General features: G+C 39.3%; 2 protein-coding genes across 6 annotated transcripts in view; one reads left to right on the top strand and one right to left on the bottom strand.

The window, feature by feature from the left end:
• gnal (guanine nucleotide binding protein (G protein), alpha activating activity polypeptide, olfactory type) overlaps positions 1–26,647 on the bottom strand; it is a 213,864-nt gene that overhangs the window by 3,528 nt on the left and 183,689 nt on the right. For 2 of the 4 annotated variants that reach the window (XM_067377813.1, XM_067377815.1), the window contains exons 9-10: positions 23,030–23,231; positions 22,336–22,466 (exon numbers count right to left, since the gene is read on the bottom strand). In XM_067377813.1, coding sequence (XP_067233914.1) covers positions 22,336–22,466; positions 23,030–23,231 — 333 coding nt within the window. The remainder of the gene's footprint in view (positions 1–22,335; positions 22,467–23,029; positions 23,232–26,647) is intronic. The other 2 variants (XM_067377814.1, XM_067377816.1) reach the window with 1 other exon arrangement.
• Positions 1–26,647, top strand: part of mppe1 (metallophosphoesterase 1) — a 323,001-nt gene that overhangs the window by 256,989 nt on the left and 39,365 nt on the right. The window lies entirely within an intron of this gene.

The raw sequence follows: 26,647 nt of genomic DNA, 5'->3' as shown, positions 1-26,647 counted from the left end.
GCATTCTATACTTTAATAAAGGCTATGTTGATTAGCATTGAATTATAAAAATACCTTGTACTTTATGAATATACCTGAGATGGCTTGAAGAACACAGATAAGAAAGCAGATAGAAACATTTTGAATGATGAAACATGAAGACAATAAACACAAGATTGTGAATATATGGTTATATATTCACAATCTTGTGTTTATTGTCTTCATGTTTCATCATTCAAAATGTTTCTATCTGCTTGTTATTCATCTACAATGACAGCTGGTAGTGATGTGTCACAATTATTGTTTTCGATCTTGTTCACTTTCACTGCCGCCTCACCTTACAACTATGGCTGCATCCGAAAACCTAGGCAGCTGACTTGTTGCCTTGCTGCCTTATCAGGCACTGAATTGTAAAGCAGAATTTGTGCATGAAGGCACCTCACGAAACATACAGTTTAATGATCTACAGCAAAATAGTGTGAGCTTTGGTGAGAACTGAACAAATATTTAATTACTACAGTAGTAATTTCTTGCTAGAAATGACATAAAAAGTGGAAAACGTTGGTCAAAAACGTACATTTACACACACACTAACCAGCAAATGCAACTTTCGGATGCCATCTTTATATTTCTAGCTAGGATTGTGGGATATCAAAGGCAGTGAAGGATACATCTATGCTGCCTTCAAAAATCGATCTGATAAAGGTATCTCAGGAAACAGGAATTGAAGCTAACACTGGATTCAGACGTGCCTTGATGCCTTAAAATGTATCGATCAGATCACGAGTGGACAATGCTAAATACAGGTTTAAATGGGGTCTAAAACATTTTGAGTTTGTCCACTTTCAACCACTTCCAGTGGTAATCGAAAACGCATTCGACCGGATTGATTTTTAGGATTTAAAGACCCAAGTTTGGTTTGAAGATGAAAAACGTACCAAGCACAGTGTTCTCTCACCATTCCTGATTTCTAACACACAGCATTTGGTGTGGTCTTGCAGCTTTCAGAGCAGAAACGAAAGCTGCTGTTCTCCGTGTGTTTTTCCATCATCTCTGTGTGCGTCCATATGTAAACTGCTTAATTTCCATAAGATCAAAAGTTCTGAAAAAGACCATACATTTACCCACCCATAGAACCTCCCCTCGAAGAAATCAGGACATAAGTGGTTGTAAGTGGACAAAAGAGATGGATTAAAACACCAGGTGTAAACAGGAATATGTCTCTCTTTTGCAGTGGGTTTAACTTGCAAAGAAACAAAATACTCAAGGAAGCATTAAAAAAAAAAGATTTAATAAATGTTTTAATGTGCCTATAAACAATGGTTTTGATGGGGGAGGAGTCAATTGCAAGCCCAGGTATGGTGCACATTAGCAAATGGCAATCATAAGCTCCTCATCAATATGGATTGCTATTAAATATGAAGCAAAAGACTGAGTACTTCAGACATATCTCAGAAGATAACAAAAGACATGTCCTCTGGTAATCTGCTTTTGGTGAGTAGCTACCCTTATCTTTTTGAATATTTGTATGTCAAATAATATAGATTTTATAGCCTGCTTTATCAGTTTCTCATGCCGTCAAGTTAAAAGTTCAACTTTTAAAAACAGAGAGTGAAGTCACTGGCACAGCGATGCTCGTTCTGTATGGTCGGACACCATTAGTGGAAAGTCTGTGTATGTATTGAGACAATTGATTGTTTTTGGAGACTAAATGCTGTCTTTTACCTGAATGATTGGCCATTGTTGTGATAATAGTTTATGTAAAGTCTCCAAACAATTGCTTTTGGAGGCTGACTGCTGTCTCATCAATACTTCATCAATACTTGCTTAGCGATGTAGCATCTGTTTATATGTATTGTTTATGATTGTTCTGTGAATGACTGGCAATCAAACACACTTTCTGTGTATGGAGACAAAAACTGTTTAAGGTCTCTTTTTTTTCTTCTTTCTTTCTTCTGTATACAGCAAGGTTTTGTGTAAATTTAGTAATGACAACACTAAAATCGTGTGCACAGATTTAAAGATTTTTTAAAATAAAACAACATTTATTAATTATTTTACATTTTTAAAAAAAATGGTTTAGTATATGTGGTACGTGTAAAGGTAACTGTAACAGCTTTCTATAGCCCTCAGATCATTTGTGTTGCCAAGGGGCACTTTGGAGCTCCATGTGGCCATTTTTGAAAAAGGCACTAGTCAGAGAAAAAACCTTGCAGGAACCTCATTTTTTGTTATATCATCCTCAAACTTGAAACACAACTTAAAGGTGCCCTAGAATCAGAATTTGAATTTTCCTCGGCATAGTTGAATAACAAGAGTTCAGTACATGGAAAAGACATACATTGAGTTTCAAACCCCATTGTTTCCTCCTTCTTATGTAAATCTCATTTGTTTAAAAGACTTCCGGAAAACACCCGGATCTCAACATAACACCGACTGTTACATAACAGTCGGGATCATTAATATGTATGACCCCAATATTTGCATAATGCCAGCCCATTCAATGCATTAGACAAGGAAAGGCAGTATTAACGGCTGGATCTGTGCACAGACAAGGTAAGCAAGCAAGAACAACAGCGAAAAATGGCAGATGGAGCAATAATAACTGACATGATCCATGATATCATGATATTTTTAGTCATATTTGTAATTGTCTTTCTAAATGTTTCATTAGCATGTTGCTAAATGAGGTTTCTTACTGTATTCACGGAGACGAAAGTCGTTGCTATTTTCATTTTTAAACACGTGCAGTCTGTATAATGCATAAACACAACTTCATTCTTTATAAATCTCTCCAACAGTGTGTAATGTTAGCTTTAGCCCGTTAGCCACAGAGCATAGCCTCAAACTAACACAGAATCAAACGTAACCATCTAAATAAATACTTTACTCACATAATTCGAAGCCTGCATGCAGCATGCATGACGAACATCTTGTAAAGATCCATTAGAGGGTTATATTAGCTGTGTGAACTGTGTTTATGCGATGTATATATAGTCGAGAGCTCGTGTGGCAGAGGAAGCGCATCTCTTAAAGGGGCCGTGCTGAAAAAATCAGTGCATAGTTAATGATGCCCCAAAATAGGCAGTTAAAAAAAAAATAATAAAAAAAAATCTATGGGGTATTTTGAGCTGAAACTTCACATACACATTCAGGGGACACCTAGGACTTATATTACATCTTGTAAAAAAACAATCTAGGGCACCTTTAAGACCTTTAGCTTTGGGCCCAGTGTATTTTTTTTTTTTAGGTTTCACAGGCATCTTTATTATTTTTGAATGATAACATAATGTTATGCAAAAAACATTTTCATTCCATTATACTTCATCTTCATCTATACATACTCTTTTTTTTACTATTATTAATTCCAGAACTTTGAGAATAAAGCTCAATTTGTCTACTTTCAAATGACACCAGAACTATGCTCATAATCCAAATGCTTTAAGAAAGACAACCATTTGAGTTCAAGCATGTCATTTTCCTGTTTGGGGCTCAAAAGTGGTGTGCGCCTCGAGGTTAAGCAAATATCTATAATAACTACACTGCTGTTGGATGCTTGAGCGCTGAATGCAATACAATACAATACAATATAATGAGCAATATTGCGTCATTGTCAAAATAGACAATTGTATTCCAAAGGAAATCACTTATTTCAGCCTGCAAAAATTATTTTAATCATATATACTATATTTCTGTGTGTGGCCTGTGATGTCCAGCAACACCACAACACTACAGAACAAACTATGACATTGTTAAAGACAAAAGTGTAGAAATCCTATAAAAATGCAATACTATATATTATCTTATACAAATTAAATTGTCTTCATTAATATACAGCAATATAATTAATCATCTGGTAACTTGACAAATATGTTGTGTTGTCAGTATTATAGGGTATATAAATGTCATGGGTCAGTCACAGGAGAGAAGAGAACATGATGTGTGGATCAAAATGTCCTTCTTTATTATTCAAAACAAAATCAAACAAAACCAAAATCTCCAGCGCAGGAAGGTCCAGGAAAAAAAAACATCAACCATTCCATAGACAATACCAAAGAACTGAAATAAACAAAGGGTATAAATTATACATTTATAAATACACTTGGCTTGAAAAAAAAATAAAAAAAAATGAGACACTAAACTAGACACAGGTGAAAGTAATCAGAAACCATGGAGAGAAACAAGTGCACACTATCTATTAGGGCTGCACAATTAATCGGACAATTAGAAAAATAACATTGAAATCGCACTTAAATAATTTGGCTTAGTGCGATTATGAAAATGCAAAACTGCGATTTTTTTTTTTTATGTGTGGCTTATCAATGAACTATGGGTCCAAATGCTAATCCATTTCGGCAGCAGGGCATATTTGCAGTTTCTGCGCGAGAGTGCCCTCTGGCTTTCAGATGGAGAAGCATTTACTACTGATCACAGAGCCGTATAGCTCTGACAAGCTGCGCATAAAATAATCGCAACCTTTGCTAAATCGTGTGCAATAAAATTGTGATAAATCGTGCAGCCTTACTATCTAAGTAAGAACAAAAACAAAGATGAATTCTGACAATAAAATGTGCCTTTGAAAATTATAATTATATTAGCATTTAATGATCTATAAACATTATATATTACTGGCCAAAAGTTTGGACATTACTGTTTTTAATGTTTTTGAATTTTCATCAGCCATTACTCAAATCTTTAGTGTCACATGATCCTTCAAAAATCATTCTAATAGGCTGATTTGATACTCAGTGTTGGAAACAGTTGTGCTGCTTAATATTTTTTGGAAGCTGTGATACTTTTTTCAGGATTAATTGATTTTTAAAAAGTTAAAAAGAACAACGTGTATTTAAAATAGAAATCTTTTCTAACAATATCTACCAAAAGTCCAGATGTTTTTCATAAACTGAACACATCCTTGCTGAATAAAAGTAATTATTTCTTTTAAAAAACAGAAAAAATACTGACCCTAAACATTTGAAGAGTGTATATTGTTACAAAATATTTCTATTTTAAATAAATGCTGTTCTTTTTTTAACTTTTTATTCATCAAAGAATCTTGAAAAAAAAAAAAAAAAGTATCAAGTTATAAAAAAATATAAAAGCTGCAAGCAGCAATGAAAAGCCCTTGCACCCATGCCACTGCAACCCGGTGGCTTTAGGAAAACAGAGCATGGTGTGCAATTTAAGTATATAAATATAAGAGGACAGAGTCAGTCATTTGTATTTGCCACACTTCCTGGTGGTGATATGACTAACTAAATTTTGGCGTGTAGATGTCTTCAGGCCAGGGCACTTATCAAACGTGAAGTTTGAGGCAGATTGGACATTGTGTGCTCAAGTTACAACTTCCTGTTTCATGATGATAGCTTTAGCACTCAGCTAAGTGTTGCTAGCATCTTTTAGAATGTTTCTAGCACGTTTAGTACTCAATTATATTTTTTAGTATGTTGCTAGTAGTGCATCACAGTGTTAAACACGTCACTTCCTGCTGCCAGTAAGTGGTGCTATTACTATAACTGAATATTATCATGTAGATGTCTTCAGGCCAAGACTGTTCTCAAACATGTGAAGTTTGGGGCAGATTGGATACTGTATGCCCAAGTTACAACAACTTCCTGTTTCATTGTGAAACATCGAATTTTGTCAGGCCACCCGGACACGCCCTTCAGCGTAAACTCAAGATCTGTGCAATTTAACATTGCAAAGGCCTTTAGATTAGACTGACCAACTATGATGTTGTTCTGATTAAAGCTCTAGGAAGGAGTTTGTTGAAATACGCCTGGAAATGGCAAAAACTGCAAAAATTCTGCAGAGAAAATTCAAAATATCTCACTTAATGCTGAGTTTTCAGATTTTGCACCTGGGGACTTTTTTGTAGGTATTGGGCATTTGGTAGACACATGAATTGCTAATTCATGTGTCTACCAAATTTCATACCTGTACGTGAAATGTAGCGTGAAGGACGCTTAATTGAAATTTTGTAGGTTGTGTAGGTTATTCTGAAACCTATATCAGACATAAATTTTTTACCACTTCTGACACGTGTGCAAAGTTTCATGAGTTTTCGAGCATATTTAGGCCCTCAAAAATGTGATTCATTTCGGAGAAGAAGAATTGACTGAGCAATTACAATATAGGGTCCTCACACCATCAGTGCTCGGGCCCTAATTAAGCAGCACAACTGATTTTGGAAACATTGCATTGATAATAAATCAACATAAAATAATGATTTGGTTTGTATAATAATAATAAAAAAAAAAAATTAATTCAAAATGCCGCAATTTTTTTGATGGAAAAATACACCATAGGTACAACTGAATTTTGTTCCCTTTCAAATGGGAACTCGCACTGCATCCTCTAGAGGACACTTTAGGGAATGCCTCCAGCATGACCGGTGTCTGAAACACTTTAAACGTGACAATATCATTGGCAGACAATAGTCTGTGATGTCACTACTGGTAGGACTGTGAGTATAAATGGAAACCTGTATTAGACATCACCAATTGCTTTTGTCTTCAGGATCTGTTTGTTTGTGTACATGTGAACGTGAATATCATGAAGAAACACTGCCAAGCATTTCAGGACACATGTGTGTCTGGTGCGCTTTGTGCATGAGTGAAGAACTTCAATTCTCAAGGGAGCTGAATGTGTGCGTTGTGAGGATTTCTCAATAGAAAACTCTATTCATGCCACTATTCTCGATGTGGGACATGCATTTGGGTGGAATGCTGTTGACTCTTAGAAGAAGCTGGATGCACTAGGTAAGATGCATTCATGAGACTGACTAAAACAGACAGGTAAGGAGCTTTTTCCTTTCTGCTCTTCCCTGAGGGATATTGTTAGCATTTGCACAAGTGCGTTCATCTCTCGAGGGAGTTGAAGGGACTCATAGCGATGCATTCGTGTCTGTTCTCGTATGGTTCTTTATAGAGGGATAGAATCTGATTTTTGAACTAAGCATGCTTTACTTTCACTGGGGTTAAAAGTAAGTAATTGGTTCCACCCAGACTTGATGCTCTTAGAGTTGAACGCCTGCACTCCGTGGTTAAGGTCCCTGCGGTGAGGCGGGATCGAGCATGGAACCCCCATGTAGGGGGAGCACAGAGGAGTCAAACAGGAAAATTGTCTTTTTTGGGCTCCTCTTGTTGGCTGAAATATTGCTGCTTGTTCAAAGTGTTGTTTCTAATTCTGAGGAATTAGGGGCAGAAAGTGTAGTAGTCATTATTTTATCAGTTTAGGAGTTTTGGGGAAGTAATGAACCACGCCACAGACAGAGATCTGGTTTGGTGGCACGAGAAATGGAAGATAACTCATGGCAGACTCTGCAAGTAATTTCTCTATTGACATAAATGTCCCACTCCTATGAGCCTGTTGTTTTCCCTTTTGTCTCCATGCTGAGGCAGAGAAATTGTAAGGGAAACCATATTCAGCCCGTATTTTTCCTTTTAAGAATAATAAATAAATGTTGAAGGTTTGCGTGAGTGCAGAGATGTGTTGATGCTTCTGTACTATTTTTGTTTGAGGTGTCCTCATGAAGGCTCTTATCCTGCCATTTAGATCTTTATGCTACTGCATCACTCCTGAATGGCAAGGCATATGCCCCTCCCCCCTCCAAGGAGGGCTTGTGGGGTTGACAGTGTCAGGCTCTCTGTGAGTCACCTTGGCTACTGGAATTTAACTGAAGCGTTGTTAGGCCTCTTCTCTCTATAGAGTCGTTCTGTTAGAACAATATTTTGTACAATATATTTTTCAATATTTTGTCTTATTTTGTACAAGCTAGCCTCCTTGACAGGAGTAGGAAAGAGTGCTGAGGCCTCCATCCTATGGGCTCAGCCAGAGTATTGCTAGGCCTCCTCTTACTATAGAGAACAATTCTGTTAGAGGCTTTCGCTCTCCTGAGTTCCCCTCAACATTGTCAAGCTGCTGGCTCTATTATGTAGCCTCCTTGACAGGCATAGGACATAGTGTTGAGGCCTCTGTCCTATGAGCTCAGCCAGGGGCTAAGTTGCCAGGCTTTCTGTGAGCCTCCCTGGCTACTTAAGTTAAACCGGAGTGTTGCTAGGCCTCCTTTCGCTATAGAGAGTTGTTCTGCTAGGCCTCCCCTGAATTACTTAATTGGTCCTTAAGTAGCCATCTCCCTTATGTTTTGTCAAAGCTGCTTAAGCAGGCAACTCCCTTAGATCCTGAAGTTACAGCTGCCTCCGGCATGAATGGGGTTTTTAAGCAGGCGGCTCCTTGAACATTGCTATCTCTTAAGGTTGAAGCTGCCTCACCTTAATGGCGGGTTCCTTAATAAGGCAGCTCCATTATGTTTCGTGAAGGTGCAGCTGCCTGCCCAGAGGTTGGGTCCTTAAGCAGATAGCCCCTCATGAATCATTGCAATGTACTTATGTTGAAGCTGCCTCTTCTTTTTTTTAGAGGGTTTCTAAGTAGCTCCCTTAGGTCTTGAAGTTGTAGCTGACTCGTCCCAGTGCTGAGGGCTGTAAGCAAGCAGCTCCTTCATGAGCCAATGGTTTAAGGTTGAATCTGCCTCCCATTAATGGCAGTTTCCTTAAGTAGGCAGCACCATTATGTCGCGTGAAGCCATGGCTGCCTCCCCCAGAGTTAGGCCTTTAAGTAGGCGGCTCTTTCACAAGCCTTGGCATTACACTAAGGTTGAAGCTGCCTCCCCTGATAGTGTTTTCTTTTCAGCTCCCTTATGCTTTAAGTTTTGGCTACCTCAAGTCAAGTCACCTTTATTTATATAGCGCTTTTTACAATGCAGATTGTGTCAAAGCAGCTTTACAGTGATAACTGGTATATAATTTGGCTGCACAGCAGCTCTTAAAGAATAGTGTCAATGCAGGCAGATCAAAGCACTGTTGAATAAATGTCAAGAATACTGTTGAATATCAAATGTCCCCAAGTAAAATGTCAAGTGTCCCCAACTAAGCAAGCCAAAGGCGACAGCGGCAAGGAACCCAAACTCCAACAGGTGACATCAGGTGGCAAACAAGTGGCAAATAGGTGTTATTAAAAAAACCTTGGGAGAAACCTGTTTTCACCACAACTAACAGCAAACGTGAATACAGTAACGTTAGCCTAAGAGCTTCATTGTGCAGTTTAACAGCGTCATTCATTATAACAGCAGTTTTGGCAAGTGTCCAGATAAACTAGCGCTGTGTGATTGATAGCTTCAGCCATTGTATCGGGAGTGTAATTTGATCGCATTCTGCATGTAATTTAATCACAATTTAAAAATCTGATTATTTTCAAGCTTCTAAGGGAAACAATGTGAAGTTGATAGTTACTGGCTTTGTTTACTGATGCATAAACAGTATTAAATGTTATTGGGACAAAGAAAATATGCCTGAACTTGAATAATTACACATCAGATATCACTGATCACATTTTAGGCGGCATTAGAATGAACACTGTTACTTTCATGTTTGTGGCATTGCTGTCGAATCCATATCGTAAAAGTCTGTTTGAAAAGCCTGCGTCAATATTGCGACTGAATTACCAAATAACTCACAGTGAAATGTAAAAATAAACTGAATCCATTTTTCTCACATCGAGATCCGATCGACATCTTATGCAAAGATGATGTTTTTCCACAGCCAGGAACAGCACACATCTGCGTGGCATTGCAATCTTGTTATTATCACAATCTTATTGTAAACAACTAGGCCTACTTTAGATCCACTTGCTACTCATTGACTGAACACCAGTGTGCAGGGCTAACGATGCGACGATGTAAAAGTAGGTGTTGTTATATTTCTCCAGAGGCAGTCGTATGCAAATGATTGTGCCCCTGTGACGTCACATGTCACCTTGGATTCAAACGATGTATTTTTACAGCTTGATTATATAAATGTTTTTTTATTAACCCGTTAAGCCCTGAGGGTATCTTTAGAGTTTTTTTTCTGAGTGACACAAAAACGTAAAGACTTATAACTCCAGAACTATAGCAAGGAGAGTCAAAAAGTTGGTATTGTTTGAAAGGAAACTTTTTCAATTTTTAAATAAAAAAATAATAATAATAATTGAAAAATACAGAAGAACATTCTCATGCTGAAAAAAATGTGTGAAAAAGTGAAAATTTACCTATCTTTCTAATTTAAAATGTAATATCTCATGAAGGAAATAATGTAGCGGGTTCAATCTTTTTGGGTGATGTTGCTCTTTTTAATTAATTTTTTGTTTTCTGAGTGACATGCATAAAAATAATGACTCATAATTTAGATCTCTAGCAATGAGAGTCAAAAGGTTGGTATCGTTTGAAAGAAAAAAGTTGTATCTTTTTTTTTTTTATTAAATTTGGACATTCTCATGCTGAGAAACTGCTGATAAAGACAAACAATTAAAGTTTGCTCAAGGGAATTTTTTTCATATATTTCATATTTGACATGCAATAACTCAGTGAGGAAATAAGGTAGGAAGACAATTCTTTTTTGGTGATGTTCGGTGAATACTCTATGTGAGCTGTATCTGGAGCAAATTTGGTGGTGATCCCATAAGGAAATCAAAAGTTACGGCATTTGGAACCAAGGTAGCCTTTTATCCATTGGTGCCCCCTGATGGGCACTTTTAAATTCGTTCTTTCATGTGGAGTAACTTGTGATCAGCTTATTGGATTATGTTGATCTTGGACTCATTTCAATCGGGAGAATACACTGTAAGTAATGATTCTACGATCTATGCATGTTTCATAAAATGTTTCATAAAAAATAAGCAGAAATACAAAGTGATAGCTACATTTTAGTTTTAGTTAGCATCTGTGCGCCTGTGGGGTTTTATGTGTCGTAATTGCGTGATCAATATCTCGTGATCGGCTTATTGGATTATGCTGATGTTGGACTCATTTTAATTGTGAGAATCTGCTGTAAGTAATGATGTCCAATTTTCCACAATCAGAAGTAACTTGAAGTTACGAGCCAAAACGTCAACATAAATGATGCATCGGTTTATTATTTACATATGGGTCTTGCGGGGCTTCACGTACAAAAATTTGTTAAAGTTTAGTCAAAGCCCAAAACAATTATACTCGTTGTATTCTACTCCATGAGACCTTTCAAATGAAATATAACGCATGATTATCTGAGCTGTATGCTTTTCACACATTGGAGTACATTGTACATCAAAATGACATAATTTATGATTTTTTTTTTAATTATTTTTCAGCAAATAACTCAGCAGTACTTAGGAGTTAATCAAAGTTACATTCTATCCATCAAAGGCTACATTCATTGTAAAGTTCAGACTCTAAGCTTTCAAATGACACCTATTTTGTGATGATCTAGGCAGCAGTTTTGAAAAATATGATTATTAATTTTTTATAGCTAGGTGGCACCCACGGGCGGTACACTCAGTTTTAGACTGATGACTCAGCACTTGTTAAGAGTTGAACAAAATGGGTGAAAACGGAGTTTCTAAATGATACCTATTTTGTGTTATTCCTGTCAGTGGTTGCTTAGTAATTTGATTAAGATTTTTTTTGCGCAGAGTGGTGTTCCCAGGCGGGGCTTAAGGGGTTAATGACGAGGACGTTTTAAGTTATGGAACTTGCAGAATGTATTAATGACATAAAGACCTCTTATATGCAAAAATATCAAGGAAAATTTTATTTCTCATGTCATAACCCCTATCTCACAGGCAGATATTTTTCAGTCTGCACCAGGAATTGTAATTAATCAAGATCACATCTTCCTTGGGGGTCCCACAGGGATCGATTCTCGCACAAATACTTTTCTCTCTATATGTTATCCCTGGGGTCCATTTTCTGAAAACAAAAATATAATTTCATTGCTATCCAGATAATACGCAGATTTGCCAGTGAGACAGTCAAATACTAATACAAATGACAATTTATTAGCCTGTTTACATGACATTATAGCTTGGATGGCTGCTGACTTCCTGAAGCTTAATGATGACATAACTGAGGTTATTGTATTTTTATCTGCCATTGATTTTGAGAAAGCAATCACTGCAGTCATATGCACATGAATGGACTACCGTAATTCGCTTTACTAAGGAATCGATGGCAGAGCAATGGTGCACCTACAGAAAATACAGAATGCAGCTACTAGAATGCAGTTACACCACTACTAATTTTGCTGAAATGGCTACCCGTATGGTATAGAATTCTAGATTCTTTTACTTGTTTTTAAGGCATTACACAATCTTGCTCCTGCTTACCTTTCTCATATGCTGTTAGTCTATAGACCCTATAGACATCTAAACCCTTGAGTTCAGAGAATCAAAATCTTCTCTGTGCATATATATATCAGTTGTTCATAAACATATAAATGACAAAAGTGTCATTACACTGTATTCAGCACAAACTAGGCTACAATAATATGTGAGGAACATGTATGTACATGTTTGTGTTTTTGAAGGAATAACGTTTATGCGTGGTTATTGAAAAAACAAAAAAATTTAAGTCACTGAAATTAGGCCAAAAAATATATATTAAATCTGTGTTCACAAGACTTCTGGGTATTGGAGGTTGTAGACTAGAGTTTTTGCTTCAAAATGAAGTAAAAATTATCCTTCCTACTCCTTCATATAAAATAGAGAGATTTAAATTTTCTAAGACACTTTTGGTCAAGAAACACAGTATGCATGGAGGCGTGAATCCTCATGTATAATGGGTGATTCTCACCTAAGAAGACAAAAGAATTGAATAATAATGACCTGAAATGACTTGCATATTAATGAGGCCTTTCAGTCAAGTAGGCTGTGAAAAAACCCTCTGTGATCATGCTGATAACAGGATTAATGTCCACTCAGGACAAAAAAAAAAAAAAGATTTTTGTGATCTCATGCATGCACGTATTATTGCACATGATATGAAGAAAATTTTGTATAGGCCTATGTTAAATTACAGTACCAGTCAAAAGATTGAACACATTGCCATTATAATGTTTTTACAAGAAGTCTCAATTCTCTAACCAAATAATGGTTTTCTATTTTAATATACTTTAAAATATAACGTATTTCTGTGATGCAAAGCATCTGAACATTCCTACCTCTAGGTCATTTCATATAGGCTACTATATTTGTTATATTATAGAGCCTAAATGTTGATGTGCAGTTGACAAACTATACATCATTAAAAAGATCTAAGATTCAAGCTTCACATTTTGACTCTTAAAATCTTATATTGACCATAATTTCTTAATATGCTTAAAACATACACATTTGGAGAAATACTGATGGATTCTCATATGTTTATATAAATTTTCTATACAGAGGTGTAATATTTATTATTCTATATTTATTGTCATCATTATGAGCGCTGGATGCTGTATTTTTAATTCATACTTGAGCCGGAGGGCGCTCTGCCCCTTTTGTCCACAAATGCCTCAGTAAAAGAAGAGGCATATCATGTGACAATCAAAGAACTAACAGAGGCAAGATATCGCTAAATATGGCTATTCAAAACACTTTTGAAGACAATAAATACACGATTGAGATGACGAATGCATGTATCGACTGAATTTGTGTCTGAATAGCGCTGGCTCCGTGGGCGTGGCCGCATTAGCGGATAATAAGCTGAATCACGGATTTCTGACATGGCTCTCTTTTCATACAGATTACATAAACACAGAAGGTTTGTTTTCGATTTAACTTACATGATTTAAAACCTGACATCCTAACGTTTTTTTTAGACATAAGTGTAATTTTTTTGTCATTAGTATTCACTAAGTTACAGTTCATTTTCTGAGAACTATCAGATTGGAGTTCGTTCAGAGGGAGACGAGAGATCACGCATCATGTTAGTTTTCTTTATTTTACAAAAAGCACAACATTTTGTGTACACAAATGAAAGAAGATATTCCACAGATTAAAATGGTGTATAACTCTTAATTGTATGTGCAACATTGACGGAGTATTTTAAGTCTCTTTCACACTAATAAGAAAAAAACCACGGTGGTATCGCCGGCGATACCGTCAGACCTCAGAGTGTTAAACTGAGATAATGTATCATTTTAAGGGAAAAATAAGTTGATTTTAAATTTCATGGCATCAACACATCTCAAAAAAGTTGGGACAAAGCCATGATTACCAATGTGTGGCATCCCCTCTTCTTTTTATAACAGTCTGCAAACGTCTGGGGACTGAGAAGACAAGTTGCTCAAGTTTTTGTCTAATACAGGCTTGTAGTTGCTCAACTGTCTTAGGTCTTCTTTGTCGTATCTTCCTCTTCATGATGTGCCAAATGTTTTCTATGGTAGAAAGATCTGGACTGTAGGCTGGCCATTTCAGTACCCGGATCCTTCTTCTACGCAGCCATAATGTTGTAATTGATGCAGTATGTGGTCTGGCATTGTCATGTTGGAAAATGCAATGTCTTCCCTGAAAGAGACCATGTCTGGATGGGAGCATATGTTGTTCTAGAACTTGGATATACCTTTCAGCATTGATGGTGCCTTTCCAGATGTGTAAGCTGCCCATGCCACAATCACTCATGCAACCCCATACCATCAGAGATGCAGGCTTCTGAACTGAGCGCTGATAACAACTTGGGTTGTCCTTGTCCTCTTTAGTCTGGATTACATGGCGTCCCAGTTTTCCAAAAAGAACTTAAAATTTTGATTTGTCTGACCACAGAACAGTTTTCCACTTTGCCACAGTCCATTTTAATGAGCCTTGGCCCAGAGAAAATGCCTGCGCTTCTGGATCATGTTTAGATATGGCTTCTTTTTTGACCTATAGAGTTTTAGCCGGCAACGGCGAATGGCACGGTGGATTGTGTTGACCGACAATGTTTTCTGGAAGTATTCCTGAGCCCATGTTGTGATTTCCATTACAGTAGCATTCCTCTATGTGATGCAGTTCCGTCTAAGGGCCCGAAGATCACGGGGATCAAGTATGGTTTTCCGGCCTTGACCCTTACACACAGAGATTGTTCCAGATTCTCTAAATCTTTGGATGATATTATGCACTGTAGATGATGATAACTTTAAACTCTTTGCAATTTTTCTCTGAGAAACTCCTTTCTGATATTGCTCCACTATTTTTCACCGCAGCACTGGGGGAATTGGTGATCCTTGATATGCTATCTATATTCTATTGTGAATAAAATAGTTTATGAGATTTGTAAATTATTGCATTCCTTTTTTATTCACAATTTGTACAGTGTCCCAACTTTTTTGGAATCGGGTTTGTACAGTTCCTACTGCTGTATATGCTGTTAATGTAACCCAAACAACAAAAGAAAAACAGAAAACCACTCACTGCTCTTGAGTACCTTCTTTTAAGCTTCTTGGATCATTATTGCAGTGATTATTATGTTTCTAGCATGTTATATGTTTGGCAACAGTACTTCTAACCCTAATTAATGAAGTTGTGTAGTTGTGTAGCTTCATTTCTTAAACAACCATGTAGGAATACACATCACGACCATATGAATGTCACAGATCCCTTGTTCCCCTGGACTCCATTTCCCATGATCCTCCTGTTCTCCACACCTGCACTCACTTCCCTCGTCAGTTCCTCATCATCACGGATCACCTGCACCTGGACTCTATTATCTGCACTCCCTTTATATTGCACTCACTCCCTTCACTCCTCGTCCGTCTTAATGTTATGTTAGATGGTTAATGTGTGTAAAGTGTGTATTCTCCTGCGTTCTTCAGTAAATACCCTGTGTGTGGAAATCCGTTTAAGTATCTTCTCTTCAGCACGTACACCATTGTAACAGAAGAACGGAACCTTTAAACTACCGGATTTTCCACAGAGAAAAAAAAAAAAGAAAAGAAAAAAGATGGAAGCTTCCTTCTTCCCCCGGGCTCCAACTTCTCCCATGCCTCTCTCATCCTGGACAGCTGGTGAGCGGCTCATTGGACTCTTACAGGTGGGTCGTTCACTGGAGAGGTATGTGGAGGAGTTCGCTGAGCTTGCTTTTTTGTCTGACTGGCCTGAAGCACGTTTGATCGCCCTGTTTCTGGATGGTCTGGACGACAACACTGTCCGTTTAAACGAACCTGATTTTCGTCTCTCCTTAAGCGAAACTATCAATTTAATTTTGTTTTTGAATAAGTCCAAATTTTTCGTGGAACAGGTTCAGGATGTGTGTTTGTCTCCAGGCCATCCAGAAGCACGGTTGGCCGGGCCAGTCAGTCAGCCTCCGTCCTCCTCCGCATACCCCTCCAGCGAAGGTTCCCCCTGTGTCCTGCCGGGCCCACAAATCTCCGCTGGGTCCGGTAAACCTAAGAGGAGGAAGAGGAAGAAGGGCGAGCGCTCTCCAGTCTCCTGCGAGCCAGTCTCTCCAGCCTCCTGCGAGCCAGTCTCTCCAGCCTCCTGCGAGCCAGTCTCTCCAGTCTCCTGCGGTCCAGTCTCTCCAGTCTCCTGCGGTCCAGTCTCTCCAGTCTCCTGCGGTCCAGTCTCTCCAGAGCCCGGTCCAGTCTCTCCAGAGCCCGCTCCAGTCTCTCCAGAGCCCGCTCCAGTCTCTCCAGAGCCCGCTCCAGTCTCTCCAGAGCCCGCTCCAGTCTCTCCAGAGCCCGCTCCAGTCTCTCCAGAGCCCGCTCCAGTCTCTCCAGAGCCCGCTCCAGTCTCTCCAGAGCCCGCTCCAGCCGCCGCCGCCGAGCCAAGTTCTCCAGTCGCCGCCGCCGAGCCTGCCGCTCCAGCCGCCGCCGCCGAGCCAAGTTCTCCAGTCGCCGCCGCCGAGCCAAGTTCTCCAGTCGCCGCCGCCGAGCCAAGTTCTCCAGTCGCCGCCGCCGAGCCAAGTTCTCCAGTCTCCGCCGCCGAGCCAAGTTCTCCAGTCTCCGCCGCCGAGCCAAGTTCTCCAGTCTCCGCCGCCGAGCCAAGTTCTCCAGTCTCCGCCGCCGAGCCAAGTTCTCCAGTCTCCGCCGCCGAGCCAAGTTCTCCAGTCTCCGCCGCCGAGCCAAGTTCTCCAGTCTCCGCCGCCGAGCCAAGTTCTCCAGTCTCCGCCGCCGAGCCAAGTTCTCCAGTCTCCGCCGCCGAGCCAAGTTCTCCAGTCTCCGCCGCCGAGCCAAGTTCTCCAGTCTCCGCCGCCGAGCCAAGTTCTCCAGTCTCCGCCGCCGAGCCAAGTTCTCCAGTCTCCGCCGCCGAGCCAAGTTCTCCAGTCTCCGCCGCCGAGCCAAGTTCTCCAGTCTCCGCCGCCGAGCCAAGTTCTCCAGTCTCCGCCGCCGAGCCAAGTTCTCCAGTCTCCGCCGCCGAGCCAAGTTCTCCAGTCTCCGCCGCCGAGCCAAGTTCTCCAGTCTCCGCCGCCGAGCCAAGTTCTCCAGTCGCCGCCGCCGAGCCTGCCGCTCCAGCCGCCGCCGCCGAGCCAAGTTCTCCAGTCGCCGCCGCCGAGCCAAGTTCTCCAGTCGCCGCCGCCGAGCCAAGTTCTCCAGTCGCCGCCGCCGAGCCAAGTTCTCCAGTCTCCGCCGCCGAGCCAAGTTCTCCAGTCTCCGCCGCCGAGCCAAGTTCTCCAGTCTCCGCCGCCGAGCCAAGTTCTCCAGTACCCGCCGCCAAACCAGCTCCATGCTCCTCCACCCACACATTGACTTTATTCCTTGGACTCCTCTATATGATCCTTAACCTCTCCAAGTATTTTTTGGGGGGGGGCCAAGTACCCGTGGGTGGGGGACATGTGGGCGCCACACATGTGGGTGGGCCTCTGACGTGGCCTGCCAAGGCTCCTGACCCGCCGTGGCCTGCCAAGGCTCCTGACCCGCCGTGGCCTGCCAAGGCTCCTGACCCGCCGTGGCCTGCCAAGGCTCCTGACCCGCCGTGGCCTGCCAAGGCTCCTGACCCGCCATGGCTCATGGATCCGCCCGGGAGACCTCCACTCCAGTCCACTCATCCCCCGGCACCTGCATGAGGTCTCCAGGGCGCCCGCCCCCCCTCCCGGTTATTCTATTTACGGCGCGAGGACGCGCCTACCGGGAGGGGGAGGTACTGTCACAGATCCCTTGTTCCCCTGGACTCCATTTCCCATGATCCTCCTGTTCTCCACACCTGCACTCACTTCCCTCGTCAGTTCCTCATCATCACGGATCACCTGCACCTGGACTCTATTATCTGCACTCCCTTTATATTGCACTCACTCCCTTCACTCCTCGTCCGTCTTAATGTTATGTTAGATGGTTAATGTGTGTAAAGTGTGTATTCTCCTGCGTTCTTCAGTAAATACCCTGTGTGTGGAAATCCGTTTAAGTATCTTCTCTTCAGCACGTACACCATTGTAACAATGAAGACTTTAGAGAGTGCTTGACTCTTGCATTGTCAATACAAGATCTTGACCAAAAAATGTATGTACCTATTCATTGGAAATATTTCCATCAAATGTCTTAATCTATTATAGACTTAATCTATCAATAGACCTTTTATTGAAAATGCAAGAGTCAAGCACTCTGTAAAGTCTACTCCAGCACATTCCTAAAGACCTTCAATGAATTTAAGGTCTGGACTGCCAATTCATGTATGGAAATGATTCTTCATGCTCCCTCCCAACCATTCTTTCACAATTTGAGCCTGATGAATCTGGACATTGTCATCCTGGAATATAGCCATCATGTGTCTTCCTACATGGTTGTTTAAAAAATGAAAAGCTACACACTCCATAAATTACGGTTAGAAGAACTGTTGCCAAACATATAACATGCTAGGAACATAATAATCACAGCAATAATGATTCAATCATTGACTCTTATGCATTTTGCCTATTTTAGGCATTTGCCCCAAACAGCAACTTTTTTAGCGGGCAGTGCATATACAATATATACCATGGTTTGAAAAATAAATACTTTCAAGTGCAAAATACAGTTATTTGCATTGCCAATCTGTCAAATGCATAACATTATAATGAGAACACTATTGTAATAGAATGTTGTGAATTAATTGTGCTTTCATTGCCACCAAAGAGCACATCTGACTAGCAAGGACGAGTTCACTTGAGTTCACTTGCATTCATGTATTTTTGTGTAGGTGTAAGTTGTAATATAATGTTTGTGTTGCATATATCTAAATGTCATATAGGCTGTGTTTGGCTGAGTTAATTAACCTGCTTCCAAAGTGCTTCAAGGGTTACTTCACCCAAAAATGAAAATTCAGAACACAGAAGTGCTGCACTGTGTTTACTATGTGAACAGCGTTGGAGACTGACAGGGAAGTGAAGAAATTGTTGAATAAAGTTATTAAAGTCGCCCCCCCCCCCCATTCCTAATATGGATGTGATGTTTTTACATGCTTTTTCATGCTTGCTTACTTAACGTCGCTTCTTGTGTGATATCCATTGGCTCCCGTTCTTGTTTTAAAACGGAAAGATTTCCAATATTATGATGAAGGGATACAGCCACGCGACTTCCTGTTGGCATACATCTTTACAACTAAAGATGTGAACGTGAACTTGTGCACTGCGTAATGCGTCTCAACATTGCACTGCACATGTGCCCCAAAGACTTCTGAATACGATTGAGAAAGTAGTCGGATTCAAGCGTTTACATGGTAATTTTTTGCTGTTGGATCAGATTAGAAAAGGAATAAACCACCCCTTCCAATCCGATCGAAATTTAATTTGGATCGAGCTTAATCGGATCGATTAAGGTGTTTACATGAACGTTTTTCTATCCAAGAAACATTTTTACAAATGGATTATTTGGGTGCATGTAAAGGTAGCCACTCTCCTATCGCTTAGTTCAGCTTCTTCTTTTGATCTGGAAATTCTTATTCTCATTACCTCTTACAGAAGATGTGTAACAGTGCCGCCTACAGTATAGCCTGAAAATTCGGTCAATGGCGAGGAAAGAGTTAAGTAGATTTAAAGTAAATTCCTATGTACACTACCAGTGGACTAACCTACACAAGAATTCTGATATTCAAAATTAGCAATATATCCGTTTTCTTTATAAATCAATATTTACAAACAATGTGCTTTTATAAATATACTTTTAAGTACAGTGGGTACGGAAAGTATTCAGACCCCCTTAAATTTTTCATTCTTTTTATATTGCAGCCATTTGCTAAAATCATTTAAGTTATTTTTTTTCCCTCATTAATGTACACACAGCACCCCATATTGACAGAAAAACAAATAATTGTTGACATTTTTGCAGATTTATTAAAAAAGAAAAACTGAAATATCACATGGTTCTAAGTATTCAGACCCTTTGCTGTGACACTCATATATTTAACTCAGGTGCTGTCCATTTCTTCTGATCATCCTTGAGATGGTTCTACACCTTCATTTGAGTCCAGCTGTGTTTGATTATTGGATTGATTGGACTTGATTAGGAAAGCCACACACCTGTCTATATAAGACCTTACAGCTCACAGTGCATGTCAGAGCAAATGAGAATCATGAGGTCAAAGGAACTGTCTGAAGAGCTCAGAGACAGAATTGTGGCAAGGCACAGATCTGGCCAAGGTCACAAAAAAATTCTGCTGCACTTAAGGTTCCTAAGAGCACAGTGGCCTCCATAATCCTTAAATGGAAGACATTTAGGATGACCAGAACCCTTCCTAGAGCTGGCCATCCGGCCAAACTGAGCTATCGGGGGAGAAGAGCCTTGGTGAGAGAGGTAAAGAAGAACCCAAAGATCACTGTGGCTGAGCTCCAGAGATGCAGTCGGGAGATGGGAGAAAGTTGTAGAAGGTCAACCATCACTGCAGCCCTCCACCAGTTGGGGCTTTATAGCAGAGTGGCCCGACGGAAGCCTCTCCTCAGTGCAAGACACATGAAAGCCTGCATGGAGTTTGCCAAGATGGTGAGAAATAAGATTCTCTGGACTGATGAGACCAAGATAGAATTTTGGCCTTAATTCTAAGCGGTATGTGTGGAGAAAACCAGGCACTTCTCATCACCTGTCCAATACAGTCCCAACAGTGAAGCATGGTGGTGGCAGCATCATTCTGTTCAGCTGCAGGGACAGGACGACTGGTTGCAATCGAGGGAAATATGAATGCGGCCAAGTACAGGGATATCCTGGATGAAAACCTTCTCCAGAGTGCTCAGGACCTCAGACTAGGCTGAAGGTTTACCTTCCAACAAGACAATGACCCTAAGCACGCAGCTAAAATAATGAAGGAGTGGCTTCACAACAACTCCGTGACTGTTCTTGAATGGCCCAGCCAGAGCCCTGACTTAAACCCAATTAAACATCTTTGGAGAGACCTAAAAATGTCTGTCCTCCAACGTTTACCATCCATCCTGATAGAACTGGAGAGGATCTGCAAGGAGGAATGGCAGAGGATCCCCAAATCCAGGTGTGAAAAACTTGTTGCATCTTTCCCAAAAAGACTCATGGCTGTATTAGATCAAAAGGGTGCCTTTACTAAATACTGAGCAAAGGGTCTAAATACTTAGGACCATGTGATATTTCAGTTTTCCTTTTTTAATAAATCTGCAAAAATGTCAAGAATTCTGTGTTTTTCTGTCAATATGGTGTGTACAATAATGAGGGAAAAAATAACTTAAATGATTTTAGCAAATGGCTGCAATATAACAAAGAGTGAAAAATTTAAGGGGGTCTGAATACTTTCCGTACCCACTGTATATCTCGATCAAAAGACAAAGTCCAAGTATAGGCCAAATATACTTAGACTTTTCTGTCAGTATAAGTCAAGTATAATTAAGTCCAATTTAAGTATATTTCTCAGAAGTATATTTCTGAGAAGTTTACAAAAAGTAGACTGAAAGTATACTTTCTTATTTTTAATTTAAAAGAAGTATACTAATAGCTCACTTGAATAAACTTCTTTTTCGTAAGGGCTGTTTACATCGGTATTTAGTGTTGTCCTCTTGTGATCTGATCGACCAGAACACATCTTAATATCAGGTGTAAACAGGGCCATAGTAACATAGTATGATGAATTGCTATCACTTATTGATGACATCAAAGCAAAAACACGTTCTGTGTGCGGCCCTTATAGGTGCAGTAAGCGACTTCTGGTAAACAATGTTGATATTTGAAACTTGAGCGCCGCATTTTTAGAGCGGTGTGTTTAATGCGCAAGATGCAAAAGACACAAGCGCAACTTTCAAACACATCCATTTAGCGTGTGTTTACATAGAAAAATAATGGAAAAGTTGTGCAGTAGGATGAAAAAAATATGTTCTGTGTGAACGGCCCCCTTTGGCTGTTTAATAAAGCCTGCAGTAGGAAACTTTTACCTGTCATGGCCACATGGTGCCATCTTTAATGTTAATGCTATCATTTTTTAATGTTAATGCAGAGTGCATAGTGTTGCTAATTTTATTTGTTGGTTCAATATAATACTTGGTAAACTGATTTGATTGATGGTAAATTGATTGTGTATAATACTTTTTGAATATTTCCAGCACATTTTAGCATATTTTCATACCATTTTATCTCGAGTTAGATATGCCTTTTTATATGTATGTTATGATCATATACAGGACATTACCTTCAGGAGGAAGTGTGTAGCGAGCATACTCTGGGAAATAATCTTCAAGTTTGGATTTTCCTGCCAGGATCTTTTCTGCCAGCATATCCTGTTTGTTGAGGAACAATATCACTGAAATGGTCCTTAAAAACCTGTTTGAAAACAAAGGGAGAGAGACAGTTTGAGCGCTTCTTTATATTTATATATCTGATGACATTTTAGACATTTCAGAGATGTTCAGCCGCAGCTTTGAGCCACCATTTTACTCAATAAGTGTTAATATTTAAAGTTGCCATCTGTCTCCTCTATTTGACTTAAACTGTTAGGCATGAGCACAATAACCAAAAATATCACTATGAATTTTTATATCACAATAACTATATATAATTGTATAGTTATTTTTGATGGAAAAATGTTTTATTATATGTATGGTTTTTTGGGGATTTTATATGTGGTAATCAAAAATCTGTATATATATATATATATATATATATATATATATATATATATATATATATATATATATATATATATTATATATATATATATATATATATATATATATATAAATAAATAATATATATATATATACACACACACACACACACACACACACACACACACACACACACACACACACACCCCGTGAATATTCAACACATTGCCCAGCCCTATTGCTGACCTCTAATAAAAATAATCGGTAACCGTTACAAACATATAGATGCACTTCAGGATAACTTCTGCAGCACTTGGGACGGGAACTGAGAACTCCCAAGAAACAGCAGAACTGTGAAACCTGTTAGTCCAGATGCTGCGGAACAGATCAAGAGACTCGCGCAACCGGTTGGTGCTGTTGTCTTCCCTTATGACCATGTTGTAACTGCTACTGGCTGCCACGAAGATGATGGCGGTCACATCTGTGATTATAGACAGGAAGAAATATACATTAGCCAAGCACACACTTAAAGGGATAATTCACCCAAAAATGAAACTTCTGTCATATTTACTCACCCTCATATTGTTCCAAAACCATAAGACTCCATCTTCGAAACATACAATAAGATTTTTTTAATGAAACTTGAGAGGTTTCTGTCCCTCTATTAAAAGTCCAGGTTACCAAAACTTAAAAGATCCAAAAAGGTTATAAAGGCTTTGTCAAAGCAATACATATGAAATAGAGCAGTTTAATCTTAAGTCTTGTAAAGAGATACGACAACTTTATATGATGAACATCATGTAAACACACATAGATAGTGTACATCACATATGATAAACACAGAAGCGTAGAAAACACCTCATTGTTTCATGTGTGTGTGTGTGATGCTCAAAAACCAATAAGGTTTAAGTGCATGATGCATGCACATAACTTATGCACAAGCTTAAGTGTTTACCATATTTGTATGAATGTGACAATCATTGTTTAGATTTAAATTAAATTCTAAATCTAAATCTGTTCATAATATAAAGCTATTGCATCTCTTCACAAGACATGGATTATGGTTTAAAGCTGCAGTAGGGAGTTTTTAGAAAACGTTGACTTAGCCAGAAAATTTGAACAAGCACAACTCACAGGTCACTCCCCCTTGCTCTCTGCTGTGCTACAGCCCTCCCTCCACAGCTCCTCCCCCATCACAACGGAGCCTGCCGTGAACGCGCAGGCTGGTAAGCAAGCAGGGCCACCGATGACGGCGGATAAACAGTTATAGCACATTCACTGATACGAACAAAACATCAACAATTTGATTTACATTGACTATGGCCTTCACATACTTTGACTACAAACTTGGTCCTCAAAACATTACGTATTTTGCAATACATGTAATGTAACTATATGAAGTGCACTATTTCTATAAGTAATAAATAGCTAGTAAGATAATATAGCGGTTACAGTACGCAAATAACTGGCTTCTCCGGTTATCTCTGTATGTATATTTTAGCCAAGAATAAAACAAAATTTGTTATTAAACCACTCTGCCTCTTTTCGTTTTATTTAAAGAAACAGACAAAAACATATTAATAGCCTCAGGCAACGAGTGATTAAAGGTACAATTTGTGATATTTTTTTCCGCTAGAGGTCGCTAGAAGCCTATTCAAAACAAAGGCGTAGTTTGATGACGCCAAGCTTTAGAGCGGAAATTTGGGACATGTGGTCTCCATCTCAACGGACGGTGCAAAAGAATAGGGATTGGAGTCTGGAAGAACTCATGTTCGTGGATGCGATTATTAACGTTACTGTAGTATGAAGCAGAGCAGGACCGAGTGTTGCGGGAGCTGAACGAGGATCTGGAGCGATTGATCAACAGACGCATCACGAGCAGCGGGACTTTTATTATGACACAGTCGCCGGCGCCGCTTCCGCTTTTCCGGTCATGAGTTTACAGGAGCTGTCCTTGTCGACAGAACCAGCGGCAGATGGTAAACAGTAATTATGTTCCATAAATAAGTAACACAATCCACCATAAAACGTGCAAGAAGTAAATAAGGAACTGCTTGAAGCGAGCTAGTGGTTTGCTGGACGCTAGACACTCTTTCTGCATTTGTCCACGGCACTGTTGTCATGTGGTTTCTACGTCAGTAAAGGCGGTAACAAAGGTAACTGACGTCATTGACAGGCGACTGCACTGCCCCGTGTCACGGTTTAGAATGGGAATTTTCTCATGATTTACAAGTAGTTGAAAACATTAGAGATATTGTTTGTAATCAGCTGGACAAAATATATAACACTAGCCTAGTGGTTTTTGGATATTTTACTGCAAAAATTTTACATATTGTACCTTTAATTATCTGCAATGCCTGCTTATATTTATAACAAAACGAAATATTAAACAACCCTGCCTCTTTTCGTTTACATTTCAAACATATTAAATGTAATACTATTTGTGCATACTCTAATTATCTTCACTGTAATTAAATGAAATAGGCTTTAACATAAAACACAACCTTCTCTTTTTGTTAAATGTCAGTTTTAATGTTCAATAATAGCCATTATAAAAGGTATAAAAATATACAATAAGAAATAAAGCAAACAATTCAGTCAAGCGTACAAAATCAGCGCTTTAGTATGACACAAAAGTTAAATAGCCATATAAATTTATGAAACGTCACGTTGCCCTCAGCCAAAACGGAGCCAGCGGCAAACGTAGGAAGGACTAGCCGAGGTAAGGCTGCTCTCGGCTGGGCACATGAGCGCTGAGAGTCCGGTGATCGCCTGGATCTCAAAACTCCGACAACGTCAGATCAAATTGTCAGAAAGGCGCTATCTTTATCAATTAACCACAAATTTCAGCTTTAAACCAGCACATTCTCGCCTGAAAAAATCTTAAAACTGCATATCATGACTTAATAGAGCCCGATCACACGAAAATGCGTATCAATAGTACGAGTTTGTAATCTCGTAGAATATATACGCCAAAATAAGTTTTTCGCGTGCATATGATACGCACTTTATGGGGCATTATACGTACGAAACTGGATTGTTTGTCCGCCATAAGCAAAGCTGCTGCACACCGGTAATCTTGAATTTGAATGCCTGTACACGCTGTGCACTATGGCTGTGCATGATAGGAGTGTGATCAGCGCGCACACGAGCTTGATTGACACTGCTAAGACACTCCTCCTGACTCTGATTGGTTGGTTCTTACCGGGAGCGGTGTATTTCTGCAAATGGCAATATGACCACTGGGAGGAGCCAGAGGAGCTTGATTTTTTCACAGATTATCTGTCTCATATTCTACTGTCAGGACATAATGACAGGTTTAACAAATTTGTAAAAAATACATTTTTACAAAAGTTACCTACTGCAGCTTTAATTTATATTGATTTATATCAATTTGTTTTTTCAATGCCTTTTGACTTTTTTGATCTTCTAAGTTTTGATTACCTGAATCTTTTTTTTATTCCTTTGTAATGACATGAGGGTGAGTCAATGATGACAGAATGTTCATTTTTTGGTGAATTATCCCTTTAACATTAACAACATTAGTGACTTTTAGATATATAGGTGCTGGTCATATAATTAGAATATCATCAAAAAGTTGATTTATTTCACTAATTCCATTCAAAAAGTGAAACTTGTATATTGTATTCATTCATTACACACAGACTGATATATTTCAAATGTATATTTCTCTTAATTTTGATGATTATAACTGACAACTAAGGAAAATCCCAAATTCAGTATCTCAGAAAATTAGAATATTGTGAAAAGGTTCAATATTGAAGACACCTGGTGCCACACTCTAATCAGCTAATTAACTCAAAACACCTGCAAAAGCCTTTAAATGGTCTCTCAGTCTAGTTCTGTAGGCTACACAATCATAGGGAAGACTGCTGA

This window comes from Chanodichthys erythropterus, chromosome 23, assembly GCF_024489055.1.
Source record: "Chanodichthys erythropterus isolate Z2021 chromosome 23, ASM2448905v1, whole genome shotgun sequence".
Lineage (NCBI taxonomy): Eukaryota > Metazoa > Chordata > Actinopteri > Cypriniformes > Xenocyprididae > Chanodichthys > Chanodichthys erythropterus.
Note: the sequence above shows the minus strand (reverse complement) of the source record. Positions and strands in the feature narration are given on the sequence as shown.